Genomic DNA, 18141 nt, shown 5'->3' on the forward strand with positions numbered 1-18141 from the left:
TGCATGTAGCAGAAAATGCGATTAGCAGCAGCTTATATAAGTGGGCAGTTATTTTCCCACTTGATAAGGAGTTTAAAGGTAGGAGGTTGCTGGCATTGGTTCAGTTGCTCAGTGATGCTCAGGTGCCCACGTTGTCATCCTTAACACATTGAATTTCATTGCTGTGGTGTCTCAGAGTCCTGAGATATATGCTACAACTCTAATCAAAGGAGGAAGAGGAGAATCCAGAGTTTTCCCAGAAATTCCCTTAGGAGATTTCTTTTTTCTATTTGGGTCTCATTGGTTAGAACTGTGACCTATGACCAAGTGAGAAAATATTAGCCTAACTAACCAATGGTCCCATCACTTCATGGCAAATAGATGGGGAAAAAGTGGAAGTGGCATTTATTTTCTTGCGCTCCCAAATCACTGCAAATGGTGACTACAGCCACGAAATTAAGAAGCTTGCTCATTGGAAGGAAAGTTATGACAAACCTAGACAGCATATTAAAAAGCAAGGACACCACTTGGTTGACAAAGGTCCATATAGTCAAGGCTATGGTTTTTCCAGTAGTCATGTATGGATGTGAGAGTTGGACCATAAGAAGGCTGGGTGCTGAAGAATTGATGCTTTCGAACTGTGATGCTGGAGAAGGCTCTGAGAGTCTCTTGGACTGCAAGGGGATCAAACCAGTCAATCCTGGAAATCAACCCTGAATATGCATTGGAAGGACTGTTGCTGAAACTGATTTAGGCTATTATTATTAAAGTAGTCACAGAAAAGACTTCAACCTACTGTTTTGTCCTTGTGCGTGATGTGGCTTGATTACACACATGCTGACTGTTGTGTTTCCTTTTCTTATCTTTCAAACCAAGCAGAAGATTCACGTTCATTATAAAAGGTTGACACACCACCTCTTGTGATTTTGGGGAAACAAGGAGCAGGTCTAAATGAGTTATTCTCTATGATGTTCTCTGCAGATCTCTTTTGGGACTGTTGTTCTCTGCCCAAAGGTCATGGACAAGAAAAGAAAGTTTGGAGACACATGGAAACAAGTTCAAAAGCAGTAATGGCCAAAAGTCAAACTCTGGTTGGGATGAGGTATGCAGGAAAAGTTTATAATCAAAATCGATTCCCCAAGTAACTGTTATTGACAAAATGGCCAGTAAGCCAAATAAGAAGGTGACGGACGGTGACACCAAGAGATGTTGCAATCTGCAGCATGTTACAGATTAGCCGGCGTTTCCCCTGCCCACGAGACCAGCACTGGGAGAGAGGGAAAATGTGGCTTCATTTAGAGCTGATGATATCATGTGTCTAGTGACTGGAGATCAAAAGGAAACTTGTCTGTAAAACTCTGCTCACGAAATGGGAGCAAAGTGTAGGCTCTTCTCTTGGGTGTGCCCAAGGGAAGTTGTGCTCTGCACCAGGCCAGCGGGATGTGAATCAGAGTCCATTCTGGGGATGTGGTCAAGGCCACCTGACCTTATGTTCAACCCCAGAATTATCAATTGTGTGTAATCAAGCCTTTTACTACCTGATTCTTCGGGAACCAGATGGTTCTTTTCTTTTCCCATGATGTGTGACTAGCGACTGTGGGTATTTTGTTTTGTATTATCTTGGAAAGTGACATGTGTCTTGTGTGTGTGTGTGTGTTGGTGATACTGGTGGGGGTGGGGGCGTGTGGAGAAGCGACTGGCTTTCATATTCTTACTCTGTAAGACCAGACTAAAAAAAAAATTAACCTTTTCCCTTTACTTATTTTTGGCCATGCTGGGTCTTCGTTGCTATGTGGGCTCTTCTCTAGCTGTGGTGAGCCAGGGCTACCCTTTGTTGCAGGGCGGTGCTCTTGTGCACCATGGGCTCCAGGGTGCGTGGGCTCAGTAGCCACAGTTCCTGGGCTCTAGAGCACGGGCTCAGTCATTGTGGTGCCTGGGCTCAGTGGCTCGGCAGTGTGTGGGATCCTCCTGGACCAGGGATCGAAGCTGTGTCTCCTGAATTGGCAGGTGGCTTCTTTACTACTCAGTCACCAGGGCCCCTGTAAGACCAGATCTTGAATAACCCACTTGTGATGACTTTTAGTCTCTTTTTCCTGAAACTAAAAACTAAATACGTGGAGTGTGAATTGACCTACATCTTCAGGAATGCTGAGGGTGCTATAAACTCAAGCGAGTCCAAGAAGTGCACATCAACATCTTCAGTGTGCGATTAGTGTGAAGAAGGATAAGATATTTTTAGCATGAAACCCGGATGAAAGAAAACTCTACTGTATCCTGCAGCTCTGAAGAACTTCCCCAAGATAAGGAATTTTTACCCCGTGTGAGGACACATTCTCTCTTAAATACAGTGGGAACCATTGGCCCTGCTCAGCAACCTTCCATCAAGGCCCACGTGCCCGAATTTCCACAGAATTCCAGTTTCTAACACTACAGAGGTGCTGAAGAGCTGTCAGAGCCACACTCAGAGTTGAACCAAAGCGTTCCCATTTCCTTTCCTTCTGGCCTCTGGTTACTGAAAACATTTGCTGAAAATTGCTGTCCCATTCAAGACCTGTCAAAGGTAATCGTGTTGCACAAAATCTCCCGGGAAGCGTGAAGTAATATGGTTACCACCTGGCAACCAAGTTAATAGAACCTGTCTGATGCGCCACCAGCCTGCCACGAGTGGATACACCAGCTTCTGCCTGAGGAGCACGACAGCAGAAATTTGTGAGGAAGACGTGTATCAGGGGCCTCTTAGTGGCAATTTACGATCCAAATCCCTGTGTTGAGGGCAGTCGTCAGGTCACCAAATCAGGTGAGGCCTGAGGCTCCGGGGGTGGCCGCTGAGGGGGAGATGGGGGAGAATTCAGCTCTGCCAGAAAGTGGCTCGTGGTGAAGCAAGTAGCAGGACCGACTTCAGAAGCAAGGTCAAGACTTGGCTATTCTCACAGCCGGCGATGCCCCTGGTGTCTGAGAAAATGCAAACCGGAGACCCAGGAGGTGGGGAGCGGAGGGGTGGGGGTAGGGGGTACAGGGTCAGTCTGAGTGTTTCACGCCTTCTGCCCTTTGGCTCTGGCACCAAGAGAGTGCTTTTCCTCCTCAAACTCCCCAGAGAAGGAAGTCATGTTCATTCTTGGAAGTCATTTCCAGAGTCTCATCCTCCTTGAGATGATTTTTGCTGTAACTTGAATTTCCAACTGGAATTTTGAAGACCCCCGAGAAACTGTCCCAATGCAAATGCCTCCGTTCCAATGGCGAAAACTCCACTAAGCCCCCGCATTCACTCATGGATTCCCATGGGAGGATCTAGTTCTGTCTGAAACCATCTTTTCTTGGGGGTCAGATATTGTCCAAATGTGAATCCAGGGTCTGGCGTCAGCACTCTAATTCCATAGCCAGCGCATGGCTCAGAAAAGACGCATTAAAACCAGAAATTTCCACATAGGATGGGCATCCACATTGGAACCATCCTGACATCGTTATAAAACCCACCAGCGTTAGGAGGACCTGCTCTTTTTATCTCTGGTGATATTCACAGTTGAGCTTTTGAGGTACAAAAAAATTCTTGCTTCTCCAGCAGTCTCTAAATTGAAACCAGGACTGGCCACATATTTCATGGGGCCCAGAGAAAATGATAATGTGAAGCTTTTTTTTTTTTTTTTCCCTCAAAAAGCAGGAAAAAAGCTTTTTTCTTTCTTTTGTGACCTTTCTCTTTCATCCTCACATGGGTGTTTTTCTTTGCTGTTTTAATGTCACACACCCTCAGGCATGGGGTACTGGTTGGGTGGGTGAGTGAGTGTAGTCTTCTCCGGGTGGGGGTCAGGGAACAGGTAACCAGGAGCCCAGGCCAGGGAGGTGAGGAGCGGCCAGGAGACAACTCTCTGCATGCACCCCTGTCCTGTCAGACTTCATTCAGAAAACACAGGTTCAAGGATAAAGTTAGTATTAAAAAAATGGTGACCACAGCATCAAGCCCCAGTGTGAGGCGCTCTTCTGAGTTCAAGGGCAGCACATATGTGAAACTCAGTCTTTCTCAAGATTGCAAAAGCCATAGCATAACTCAACGTCCATCTGGAGTCTTCCTACCTAATGACTATATGATCTATTTTTAATTCCTGGAAACTTTTAGGACCTTCTTATTCACCCCGCCATTCATACATTTCTCACTTGTGTTCTTTGCTGTAAAATTTTCATCCTTTACAGCCTAGAGTCCTCAGAGAACTCTTTGAACGAAAACCAATGTCTTTCTATCTTGGGAACTTGCTTTTGTATTGTTTCTTTGATACTTTCCTCTCCTCTCTCTCTCTCCCTCTTTTTTTTTGTTTTTGTTTTTGTTTTGCTGCTCTTTTTGTAACTCATAATGGTGGATAGTGTGCTAATCCACTATTTTGCTTTCTTTTCTTAGTTTATATTTCCTTGATCTCTGCCTCTTCTCTCTGGGAACTTTACTCACCTTTGCCAACTTTCTATGAAATTAAAAAAAAATGTCCACCACCATTTTTTATTTTTCATTTTCAAGAGCTCTATATTTTATATATATAAACCTGCTCTTTGGGGATGAAATCTTTCATTTCTTTTCTATTTGGGAATTTTTTTTCATGGTAAAGCCTGCTTAATTGGCGGCAGTTAGTACAACCAGTCCGTTCTAAAAGAGATCAGTCCTAGGTGTTCATTGGAAGGACTGATGCTAAAGCTGAAACTCCAATACTTTGGCCACCTCATGCGAAGAGTTGACTCATTGGAAAAGACTCTGATGCTGGGAGGGATTGGGGGCAGGAGGAGAAGGGGACGACAGAGGATGAGATGGCTGGATGGCATCACTGACTCGATGGACATGAGTTTGAGTAAACTCCGGGAGTTGGTGATGGACAGGGAGGCCTGGTGTGCTGTGATTCATGGGGTCGCAAAGAGTCAGACACGACTGAGAGATTGAACTAACTAACTAGTACAAGTAAATAAATATAGATCCTCAAAGAACTCAGTTATTTATCAGATTATTGGTCCACAGAGAGCTAAATGGTATTGAACTGACTGATTCATGGGAGAATAAACTGAAGTCAATCCTGCTTTTTGAGAAATGAATCCACAGCCAGCTGATATATAAACCACAGCTGGCATCTGCTGTTCCACCAACTGTAAGAATCAAGGTGGCTCTATACCAACGGCATCAGCTTTCCCACCTTTTACATGCACTGGAATTCTGTTATACTCCTGAAACAAATTTTGTTTCTCTGAAACTTTATTTTCAAACTGCCTGTGTGAATCAATACTTATGGTCCTCTGGGCAATCTGACCAAGAGTCTGTAGATTTTGTAGCATCTTGGCTCAATTTTTGCCCACCAACCATGACAATTTTTATATGAGAATGTTAATAATATTTTAAAAATTTTTAATTTATTCCTACATGAATTCTGTTCCATTTCAGATAGAATAGCCCAGATAGCTTCAAAATGGCAGCTGTTCCATCCCCAAGAAGATCAAGTGATGATTATAGGGTTGGGACTCTTAGCTTTACCCTCTGAAACTCCAGTACTTTGGCCACCTGATGTGAAGAACTGACTCATTGGGAAAGACTCTGATGCTGGGAAAGACTGAGGGCAGGGGAGAAAGGGGCAACAGAGAATGAGATGGTTGGATGGCATCACTGACTCAGTGGACATGAGTTGAGCAAACTTTGGGAGATGGTGATGGACAGGGTAGCCTGGTGTGCTGCAGTTCATGGGGTTGCAAAGAGTTAGACATGACTTACTGACTGAAGAGCAACAACAACTGACCTCTGGGGAAGGGCGAAGAGCTGAGAATCAAGTTGAATCACCAGTGCTCAATTATTTAATCACATCTATGTAATGAAAATTCCATGAAAATCCTAAACCACAGGATTCAGAGAGCTTCTGGGTAGGTAAGCACTTGAAGGTGCCAAGGGAGGGTGGTGCGCCCAAAGAAGGCATGGGAGTCCTGTGAACTTCTCCCCATGCCTTACCCTGGGCATCTGTGCCATCTGGTCGTGTTGACTTGTACCCTCTGTAGTAAACCAGTAATAGTAAGTAAAGTGCTTTCTTGAGTTTTGTGAGTCATTCCAGCAAGTTGTCAAACCCAAGGAGGGGTTTATGAGAACACTCAATTTATATAAAAGCTGGTCGGTCAGAAATATGGGAGGCCTGAGACTTATGACTGGCCTCTAAAGTGGAGTAGACTTGTAGAAATGAACCCTTTAACTTGTGGGGATCAGACTTTAACTCTAGGTGGATGGTAAAACTGAATTGAATCATTGGACACCTAGTTGGTTTCGGAGAGTTAGAGAAATGGTGTTGGAAAAGATACCACGTATTTGGTGTCAGGAAGAAGAAAACCACTCAGTCTGTATTCAGAAGTGAGGCATGATGATTGGGGGTGCTAAGACTGCATGGGGAAGCTCTACCATAGGGTGAATCGCTAGTTCACTGAAGCGTTCCCAAATGTCATCATCCATAGGTCTTTTCTCTGGACCCTTTAGAGGGTAACCTGGATCTCCTGCCGGGGTGTGTGTGTGTGTGTGTGTGTGTGTGCCTGCACGGGTGAAAGTTCTGGAAGCCAGGTGGGGAAAGGGGGTCGGGGCACCTGCAGTATGACACATGGACCTTTATTTTGCTCTTACTTCACCTCTGCATTTCCCAGGGCTTGCTTGCCAAGTCCGAGTCCTCTGAAGACAATCTCCAACTCTCTGCCCTGAAGCAAAGAAAGGGTAGTCGCATAGATGCACACGGAGGGAGAGGAGACATTATGGGCTCAAACATGCTATCGGCAGACTTTCAACAGATGCCCCTTTCCACACTGGGCTTTACTCTCGCCTCCCTTTTGGAATTTTCATTGCTTTATAAACCCCAAGCCACTCAGAGTTCCTTCAGGGTGAAGCAGCTCTGTTCCCACTTGTCTGCAAGCAATTGGCTTTCTCCTTTCTTCCTTCTGCCAAGGTAATTACTGTTTCTCCATCCATTTCTCACCTTCCAAAAATTTGTTGAAAGCATTTATAACAAATCGTCTCTCCTCCTCTTTGACCTTGTTGATTAATTTATTTTTTAAATTCCTTGGCTATCATTTCAATAAGATTTGGGTAGAAAGAAAAGATAGCTGTGGCCAATTCCACTATTTTTAATCAAAAGTTTCCTTTAGAAGTCTTACTCTTTGTTGGAATCAAAGTTATACATTAAAAGGTGAATCCTTGCTATTTACTAAGTGAAATAAAAATCTAGAGAGATATTAAATTTCAGAAAATTTCTCATGGCCTGTGTGTGTTTATTTAAAGACAATTCTAATAATCTTGGCTATTTAGTTTCCTAGCTTTTAGTAGACCAGAAACAGAATTTTAGTAGAAAGTTAGATTTGAATGTAGTCATATATACTGAAAATATCAAGAATAGCTGGCATACCAAAAAGTGACAGAAAACTTATAATAACAAGTTAAAATAACACATAATAGTACAGCAGTTCCTACAAGTACAAACAAGTTTCAAAAAGCATAGCTGCACTGGAGTGTAACACTGGTGCTACCTTCTTATTATAAAAGCATCTTCAGCTCCCCATTATCTGTAGATACAATATTTAATATTCCCTCACTGTTTCATATATCGCCAAACATATGACCTGAGGTTCCAACAAAATGGGCTTCCCTGGTGACTCAGATGGTAAAGAATCTGCCTGCAATGTGAGGGACCCAGGTTCTATTCCTTGGTAGGGAAGATCTCCTGGAGGAGAAATAGCAACCCACTTCACCTTCACTTTTCACTTTCATGCATTGGAGAAGGAAATGGCAACCCACTCCAGTGTTCCCACCAGGGACAGTGTTCTTGCCTGGAGAATCCCAACAGGACAGAGGTGCAACCTACCCCAGGGGTGGTGGGGGTGGGGGGAGCCTGGTGGGCTGCCGTCTATGGGGTCACACAGAGTTGGACACGACTGAAGCAACTTAGCAGCAGCAGCAGCCAGTATTCTTGCCTAAAGAATTCCATGGACAGAGGAGCCTGGTGGGCTACAGTCCATGAAGTCACAAAGAGTCAGACATGACTGAGGGACTAACACTTTCACACTTTCACTTTTTACTTGCAACAAACTACTCTGCAATGTTTCACACCCAGGAATTTCCATTTCTGACTCATGAAGTTCTTACATGGCACACCCTTTCTTGCCATCACAAATCATCCTTTAGGACCAATTTGGGTTCCCATAACATTCTCTCCCTCTCCTTCTGTGTCCTCATGGTACTTGTTTAGATTTATGCAATAGCACTTGCTGTGTTTTGAGAGGAATTTTGAATTTACACGTCTGCCTTATCTCTCTAGTTGAATCGTAAAAACCAAATAGAGGGGCCATTGCAATGAACTCACGGTATTCCCACAAATCCCACAGGTTGAAACTCTAATCCCAATGTGATGATATTCAGAAGTCGGGCCTTTGGAAAGTGGTTATGTCATGAGGGTGGAGCCCTCATCCGTGAAGTTAGTGCCCTTATAAGAAAAGGCCAGAGCCAGCTAGTCCTCTTTCTGCCATGTGAAGATACAAGTAGAAGTTGGCTGACTGCAAACCAGGAAGAAGGCTCTCACCAAAAGCCTCACCAAAACTTGCTGGTATCCTCATACTTCAAGACTCCAGAACTGTGAGAAATAAATTTCTGTCATTTATAAGTCACCTAGCCTGTGGTGCATTTGTTAGAGCATCCCAGATTGACTAAGACAGCCATTAAATGTCTTGGCACAGTGCCTTGCCTATAAATGCTCCTGAGTAAATGTTTGTTGAATCCAATCGAAAGTATGATAACTGATGTTTGACATAATAATCCTTAGTCCTTTAGGAAAGGTCAAATAGGAATCTGAACACTCTTTTTAAGAAGGTAAATGTGTGATGCATTCTTAAAAGATTTCAAAAATAAAAATGAAACAAAAGCATATTTTTATAATGCATAAAAGGGATATTACCTTTAATTTGTCATAAGATTTATTTCTTGTTGATAGAACAATGAGGTACTGTTTTTCACATGGACTACAATCCAGTTATATCACTAAGCTGTTTAAGTTTGAACATTATAGCTTACATATGGAACATCAGCTCTGTCTTTTTGAAAGGAGACAGGGTAAAGGGATTGTGACAGGTGGAAAAAAATGTGAATATTTTTGTTTCAGGATGTTTTAGAGAGCGTCTATGTGTTCCTTGATATAACCGACCTGTTCCCAAAATGTTTGGGATCAAACCCTATCTTGCTATGGACTCATGTTGTATTTTCCAAAGTGCTTTTATCTTGCCTTTGGATTGATCTTTGATTAGGTGTGACTCCTGACACATTTGCTTTAAATTTCTTTCTCCTCCCCTGTCAAATGCTTAATGATCTCAAAATGTCACACTGGATTCTGCAGATTTCCCAGGAGGTCAAGTGTGGGGAGAGCAATAAAACAAGTACAAAATGGAGACTCACACTGTTGCTGATTTCGACAACATACAGGCCAGGCCAGCTTTGTGAGCTTGTGACTCAGGCAGCTGCATGGACCTGTGCTCCCAAGGGTCCCACACTTTGTTGAGTGCTCTGCCATGGCTATCTTGGGCAATCTTAATAATTTTATCTTTTAACCTGTGTAAGTGAAGTCTGAAGTTGCACGTGAGCAGAAGAGGTGTGTTCAGCATGTGGGGCTGCTGTTCATTCTCATAGAATGTTCGTGATGGCCTGTGAGCACAGAATTCGGGTGCGCCTGTGCTGCATGCAAGTTGAGCAAGACTGGATGCCTGAATGCACGTCTAGGGCATACAAAGCAAGTCAGAGCACTGATATCCTGGGAAGCCACGCTTGCCGTTGAAACCAGAAGCTGCTGCAGAAAGGAGGAAATGGCTTTGTAAGAAACACGCATAATCAAGAAATCTGTTAGCCAACTGTGTGTGCGGAAAATGACATGAAAAGGAGGGAAAAGCTTGGACAATGTATAATTGCTCCTTTTCCTCTCATCCTTCCTAACTCATCAGTGAGTCCTAAGTGGAGACTGTTAGAACATGAGTGTATGAAGAAGTGAAATTAAAATGTTTGGGTTAGTTTTTGCAGCATCTCCAATGTTCTGATAAGAATGAAATGTATATGGATGTACCAGTCGTGAAATGCAAAATGTGTACGTTGGTGATTCCTTACACAGGTTAAATGCTCTTACATTTACACTTAAAACTGAGGTGTGCAAAGATGAGTGGTGAGATTCATGCTACTGACTTAAGATCTCGATTTAATGTTTATTTACTTCAAATATCATTAAATGGTGAATGAAAAGCACTAGGACAAGTCAAGAATTACTGTGGAAGAGAGGGAAGAACTTCATATCTCAGTACCTTTATTGGCACTTTTCCCCTGCTTTTGGAACAAGGGCCCTGCATTTTCATTTTGTACTGAGCTCCCCAAATTATATAGTCAACCCTGTATGCAAGTGTGGATTTTGACAGACAAAAATCACAGGCTAATTCAGTTCTCAAGTAAATAAGTTCTACCTCAAAAACTGCAAAGCATACTGTCCTAAGTTGTCCAGGATGGGATAACATTTTTGTGATCTCTAGGGACACGGTGAATGAATGTGCAGTTATGGCCTCAGTCCAAGAGAGGACGTAACGTGGGGAAGTGTCTGTGGACCATCCCGTTTGTGGTCAGGAAACATGTTCCAGCCTCATTACCTTCAGTGAGTCCACCAACCATTTGCACCCTGATACCAGCCAACTCCAGTTGAAGACCAGTGGCCCTTCATTTATTCCACAAATATGTGCTGGTCATAAACCATTGTATGGTGGACAAGAGAGTCATCATCCTGGTCCTTGTGACATTTACAGACCAGTATCACAGAATGTAAAAAGGAAAGTGAAAAAAGAAAGAAAGAAAACTTAAAAGCACAATGGAGCTTCCTATGTACAGGAATTTGTATTCATCATCAGGACTGTCTCTCTGCAGAGGATTAAAAAAACAACAAAAACCTCACCTCAAACTGGTTTAAGCAAAAATTAAAAAGTTTAAGTTCATATAACCCAAATCCCACGAACTATGAGTGGAGCAGAGGCGATTCTCTGACAGAAAATGGAGGCAGTTTTATCAGAACAGGGGACTGCATAGTCTACTCTGCTGCTGCTAAGTGGCTTCAGTCGTGTCCGACTCTGTGCGACCCCATAGACGGCAGCCCACCAGGCTCCCCCGTCCCTGGGATTCTCCAGGCAAGAACACTGGAGTGGGTTGCCATTTCCTTCTCCAATGCATGAAAGTGAAAAGTGAAAGGGAAGTCGCTCAGTCATGTCTGACTCTTAGCGACCCCATGGACTGCAGCCCACCAGGCTCCTCCGTCCATGAGGTTTTCCAGGCAAGAGTACTGGAGTGGGGTGCCATTGCCTTCTCCAATAGTCCACTCTAGACCCTTTAAATCTTTTGATAATGTAAATCATCACTCCTGTTCCATGGGAGTATGTGCTTTAAGATGTGAGCATGGTGGCTTTTCGTAAAGCATGAAACTCCTTAATAATCTTGTTATTTGGGGCTATGCCTTGAGTCAGGGGGACATTGACTTGTGGGAAATGTCTATCTGAGATGTGGGAAAATGTCTTGGAACACTAAAACTATTCAATCAAAAGCAGGAAGGAAAGTAGAAAAGAAGGATTAAGGAATAAGGAAACAGAAGAGACAAACACAGAGAATTAGAAGATACGTAAAACAACAAAAGTGAAAGCACAGCGTGTCAAAATTGTGCAATGCGGATAAAGCAGATCTCAGATGGAAGTTTAAGGCATTACATGCTTATACCAGGAAATAAGGAAGGTCTCAAGTCAATCCAACTTCAAGTTTGGTGTTGTCTAACTGGCGTCTGACTCTTTTGTGATCCCATGGACTGTAGCCCACCAGGCTCCTCTGTCTATGGGATTCTCCAGGCAAGAATACTGGGATGGGTTGCCATTTCCTCCTCCAGGGGATCTTCTCCATCTAGGGATTGAACCTGAGTCTCCTGCATTGCAGGTATATTCTTTAGTACTGAACCACCAGGGAAGGCCAACTTCAAGAAACTAGAAATGAGGGCAAGAAAAACAAACTCAAAGCAACAGAAGCAAGGAAATCCTATAGATCTAAGCAGAATTCAGTGACATTGAGTGAGAAAAGCAATAGAGAAAATTCATTAAACCAAAAGCTGGTTCTTTAAAAAGTTCAATAAAATAAATCAACTCTAGCAAGACTGATAAAAGAAAAAAAAAAGGGAGAAGATAAAAATTGGCAGTGTCAGGACTATAAGAAAGGATGTTAATACAGATCTCCACAATCATGAAAAAGATAAGGGGAGAGTATCAGCAAGTCAATGCATTTAAATTCTACAGTGTAGATGAAAGGAAGACATTTCTCAAAATCTATAAACTACCAAACTCGCCCAATTTAAAAAATATAGCTGAATAGTCCTATAACTAGTACATCAGTTGAATCCATAGTTTAAAAATCTTCCACTAAAGAAAATTCCAGGCTTGGATTTTTTGTTGTTGTTGTTGTTGGCATAGTCTACTATTTATTTGCTGGTGGCTCAGAGGGTAAAGAATCCACCTGCAAGGGAGGAGACCTGGGTTTGATCCCAAGGTTGGGAAGATCCCATGGAAAAGGGACCGGCTTACCCACTCCAGTATTCTGGCCTGGAGAATTTCAAGGACAGAGGAACCTGGTGGGCTATAGTCCACGGGGTGACAAAGAGTTGGACATGACTGAATGACTTTCACTAGTTCTATAAAATCTCCTCCAGAAAAAAAAAGGGGGGGCAGGGGGGAGAGGTAGCACTTCTTTTTGATAAAGATGGCGCAGGGAGTCTTATTTATTTATCTTGGGCTGTGCTGTGTCTTTGTTGCTGCTCCGTCTTTCCTATAGGTGCAGTGTGTGGGCTTCTCAGTGAGGTGGCTTCTGTTGTGGGCCACGAGCTCTAGGGTGTGCAGACTTCAGTAGTTGCAGCGCCTGGGCTCAGCGGGTGCAGCTCCCAGGCTCCAGAGCACAGGCTCAGTAGCTGTGGCACACAGGCTTAGTTGCTCCATGGCATACAGGATCTTCCAGACCCAGGGGTGGAACCTGTGTCTCCTGAACTGACAGGCAGATTCTCTACCACTGAGCCAAGAAAGCCTGAGATGACACTTCTAACTTCATTTTATGAGACCATTACTGTTTTGATACCAAAATCAAAGGCACTATAAGAAATGAAAACTTCAGACCAATATCCCTCATGAATACAGATGCAAAACCCTACCAAAATACCTTTTAAAAATCTACAAAAATATTAGAAAAATCAGATTTAACCACACATAAAGCCAATTGGGGCTTATCTAGCAAGTGCAAGATCAATTCAGTATTTAAAAATTAATCAACATCATCCAATGTTTTAATACTTAAAGGAAGAAAAGCCACATAATCATATCAATAGTTTAGAAAAACATCTGACAAAATTTAATATTTGTTCATGATAAACATTCTTAACGAGGAATAAAACCAACATCTCCAACTTGAGAATTATAATTTATAAAAATCCTCTAGCTAATATCATATTTAATGGATAAAGACAACATTTTTTCCTATAAGATTGGGAAGGCAAGGATATCTAATCATGTTATTCCTCTTCTACATCATCCTGGAAGTCCCAGCCATTGCCATACCAAGAGTGAGAAATGAGGGCCATTCAGATTGGAAAAGAAAAGATAAAATTGTCCCTATCTGAGATGACATGATAAGGGAGGCTTCCCTGGTGGCTCAGAGGTTAAAGCATCTGTCTGCAATGTGGGAGACCTGGGTTTAGTCCCTGGGTTGGGAAGATTCCCCTGGTGAAGGAAATGGCAACCCACTCCAGTATTCTTGCCTGGAGAATCCCATGGATGGATGGAGGAGCCTGGTGGGCTACAGTCCACAGGGTCGCAAAGAGTCGGACACGACTGAGTGACTTCACTTTTCACTTTCAAGAAGAAGCTTGTAGGACTCAAATTAGAGTTTAACAAGGTTACGGGGTATAAGGTAAGTGCAACCAATCATTTTTCTAAAACTAGCAGTGAACAACTGAACTTGGAAAGAAAAGGTGTTGAATTAGTTTGCCACAGTTGCTATAACAAAATACCACAGACTGGATGGCTTAAACAACAGAAGTCTATTTACTTAGAGTCTATTTTCTTAGCCGAGATCAACTTTTGAGGGTGTTGGTTTCTTCTGAGGTCTTTCACTCTGGCTTGTAGATGGTTGTCTTCCTGCGTCTTCACATGACGTTCTCTGTGTGTGTTTGTGTCCCAATCTCCAGTCCTACTGGAGTAGGGCCCGCCCTAAAGACCTCATTTTAACTTATTTTTCTTTTTAAAGACTCTGTGGCAGAAAGCAAAGAGGAATTAACTCGGTGAAGGTGAAAGAGGAGAGTGGAAAAGCTGACTTAAAATTCAACATTCAAAAAACGAAGATCATGGCATCCAGTCCCATCACTTCATGGCAAGTAGATGGGAAAACGATGGAAACAATGATAGATTTCATTTTCTTGGGCTCCAAAATCACTGCTATCATGACTGCAGCCATGAAATTAAAAGATGCTTGTGCCTTGAAAGAAAAACTAGGACCAACCTAGACAGTATATTAAAAAGCAGAAACATTACTTTGCTGACAAAGGTCCGTCTAGTCAAAGTTATGGTTTTTCCAGTAGTCATGTATGGATGTGAGAGTTGGACTATAAAGAAAGCCGAGAGCCGAAGAACTGATGCTTTTGAACTGTGGTCCTGGATAAGATTCTTGAGAGTCCCTTGGACTGCAAGGAGATCAAACCAGTCAATCCTAAAGGAAATCAACCCTGAATATTCATTGGAAGGACTGATGCTGAAGCTAAAGCTCCAATACTTTGGCCACCTGATGCAAAGAACTGACTCCTTAGAAAAGGCTCTGATTGGGATGGGATGGGAAAGATTGAAGGCAGGAGGAGAAGGGGACAACAGGGGATGAGATGGCCGGATGGCATCACTGACTCAATGGACGTGAGTTTGAGCAAGCTCCGGGAGTTGGTGATGGACAGGGAGGCCTGGCTTGCTGCAGTACATGGGGTTGCAAAGAGTTGGGCATGACTGAGCGACTGAACTGAACTGAAACACTGTCTCTAAGTATAGTCACATTCAAAGATACTGTGAGTTAGGACTTGAACATATGAATGTTGGGGAAACAAAATTAAGCCTATAACAATGACTAACAATAGCTCAGAAAAAGGAAATAATTTCTATATCTAAAAAAAATGTGCAAAATCTATATGCTGAAGACTTTAAAATATTATGAAAGAGATGGAACATGTCCTAAATCAATGGAGAGACATACCACGTTCGTGGATCGCAAGATTAAATATAGTAAAATGTCACCTGTACGCAAACTGACCTATAGATTTATTGCAATTTTAATTAAAATGCTGTCAGAATTTTTTATAGATAAGGACAAGCTGATTCTACAATGTATGTAGAAAGCTAAAGGAATTAGAATAGCCAAAAAAAAAAAAATTCTGTAAAAAGAGTAAAGTTAGTGAACCTAACCTGATTTAATGACTTACCTTAAAGCTACAATAATCAAGACAGTACTGGGGAAAGGATATGCTTACTGAGAAACAAAACAGAATGGAATATCTATGGATTCTTTACCAGCTGAGCCACAAGGGAAGCCCAAGAATACTGGAGTGGGTAGCCTATCCCTTCTCCAGCGGATCTTCCCAACCCAGGAATCGAACCTGGGTCTCCTGCACTGCACGCAGATTCTTTACTGGCTGAGCTACAAGGGAAGCCCCATGTTACTGGGGGAAAGGATAGGTTTGCTGAGAAACAAAGCAGAATGGAACATCTGGAAAAAGACCTAAATGAGTAAAATAAACTGATTTTTGACAAAAGTGCAAACATAATTCAAGAGAGTTTTTCCAATAAATGACATACTAAGCAAAAACAGTAGACTTTGACCTAAACCTCACACTTTGTATAAAAACCAACTCAAAATGAATCACATGGATCTAAACATAAAATTTAAACCATATAAAATTTTTAAAGAAAACAAAAGAGAAAATCTTCCTGACCTGGAATTTGACAAAGATATCTTAGACCTAACACCAAAATGCCAGTAGATAGGGAATTCCCTGATGGTCCAGTGGTTAGGGCTCCATGCTTTCACTGCTGAGGACCACACTCCCCAAAACTCACAAAATCCTAATAGATAAAGTAATTTAAATTAGAATTCATCAAAATCAATAATTTTTGCCATGCAAAATACACTCAAGAAAATGGCAAGAAAAACTGCATTCTGTGAGAAAATTTGTGAAAATTGCACATCTGACAAGTAACTTTTAGCTAGAGTCTATTAAGAACTCTCAAAATTCAACACTAACAAAACAAAGCCAAATTTAAAATGGGCAAAAGACTTGAAAAGATATTCAATTAAAAAAGATATCTGGGAGGCAAATAAACACATGGATAGATGTTCAACATCACTGACTATTAAGGAATTTCAAACTAAGAACATAATGAGGTACTATTTACCTCTTAAAATGGCTAAAATAAAAATCTGACAATACCAAGTGTTGATGAGGATGGATGGCAAGTGGAATGCTCATATATTCAGTATTTGCGTACTGGTGAGCATGCAAAATGGTGCAATAAAATCATTCATTCGTTTCTTAAAAAGTCAAATTATAGACTTACCATATGACCCAGCCAACCTACTCTTAGATATTTTCCCTAGAGAAATCAAATCTTATGTGTCTAAAAAAACCTGTACACAATTATTTATAACATCTCTTTTCATAACTGACCCAAATGAATATGTCTTTTAATGGATGATGGATACATTGTGGTATATTAAGACAATGGAATACTACTCAACAATATAAAAGAATGAACCAATCAAGCTCTCTTTCTCACACACACACACACACAAAACAACTTGGATGAATCCCAGAGGCATTATGCCCAGTGAAATAAGCCAGGTGCAATAGGTAACCTGCTGTATTTTTTTTTTTTTACAAGACATTTCATACAGACAAACCTATAGTGATCAGTGATTTTTAGAGACCAGGAGGGTTGGGGTGGAGGAAGTGATCACAACAAGTGGAAAGAGAATTTTTGTGGGGTTGATGAAATTATTTTTTTTAATTCATAAAGAAGCTTCTATTTCAAAATGCTAGTGTTGAAGAACAAGGTTTTCTTTCAAGATGAGTGTTGAATACTCTTTAAAAAATTATTTTAATAAGCAGCTCTACAAGCAGCCCATGGCATGTGGAGGAATAGTCATGACCAAATACCCAGTTCATCAAATGAATTATGAATAAATATGTATTAACCACAAGTCAGTGCTTTGATGCAGGTGGGATTCATTGAAGAGTTGATTATTTTGGATCTGGCTTCTCCTAGAGGGAGTTTTGTCCTCTGATGGCAGAAGGGGTTTTGTCCATGGTCATGTCCCTGGGAACAACCAGATGACTGTTCAAGAAACAGCTTGAGGAAGGGGGTGAGTTACATTATAACCCTCTGCCCCCATCCCTTTTCCCACAGCAGATCTGTGAATCCTCTCTTGGCATCTAATCTCAGCTCTCTTCTACCTTGTTCGGGAATCAAAGTGACAGGTTCCTCTCTATTTTATTTATGGAGACAGGTATCAGAAGAACAAGCCAGCAAACAAGAGCTCTAAACCTCAAGCACGAGGTTTACACATGTTGCAGATTTGCTTTCTCAGGACAGATGTGCAACCTTGCTTTTCAGAAGGGACCTGAGACCTCTAACCCCTCGCTAAGAACAAAAGATAATAGTCTGGGTTGCGGTATCACATGTGTTTCCCATGAGAAGGGAGACTCTCTGGGGTCACCCTGGCGTGGTTGGGCTGTCCTCTGGGCACCCCCTGGTGGTCACCGAGGTGCATTGTTTCTTTGTTCCTTGCCTCTGGCCGCTCTTTGGCTCGGACCTTCCTATAAAAACAAAGAGAAATATTCTGATTTGTTTCTTTGGAATAGCAAGAAAGAAGTAGCTGACCACCAAGAGAAGCCACAGCAGAAAAGAAACAAAGTATCTTCTCATCAGTGGTTTTAAATGTGATCATTAAAGCTAGGAGCCTTTCTTCAGCTCCATGAGCAGGACTCTTTGCCCCTCTTAGGCTTTAGTTTTCTCAGCTGGAAAACAGGAAATTTAAACTAGATGATTTCTAAGGATACT

General features: G+C 42.0%; 1 protein-coding gene and 1 pseudogene across 1 annotated transcript in view; one reads left to right on the forward strand and one right to left on the reverse strand.

The window, feature by feature from the left end:
• Positions 1-8618, forward strand: part of TASP1 (taspase 1) — a 318253-nt gene extending 309635 nt beyond the window's left edge. The window contains exon 14 of the mRNA XM_070381969.1: positions 8344-8618. Coding sequence (XP_070238070.1) covers positions 8344-8367 — 24 coding nt within the window. The 3' untranslated portion in view covers positions 8368-8618. The remainder of the gene's footprint in view (positions 1-8343) is intronic.
• On the reverse strand, positions 5019-5280 carry LOC138990552 (cytochrome c oxidase subunit 7A2, mitochondrial pseudogene; annotated as a pseudogene).
• Positions 8619-18141: the final 9523 nt, after the last annotated feature.

This window comes from Bos mutus, chromosome 13 (genome assembly GCF_027580195.1).
Source record: "Bos mutus isolate GX-2022 chromosome 13, NWIPB_WYAK_1.1, whole genome shotgun sequence".
In the NCBI taxonomy this organism is placed as follows: Eukaryota; Metazoa; Chordata; class Mammalia; order Artiodactyla; family Bovidae; genus Bos; species Bos mutus.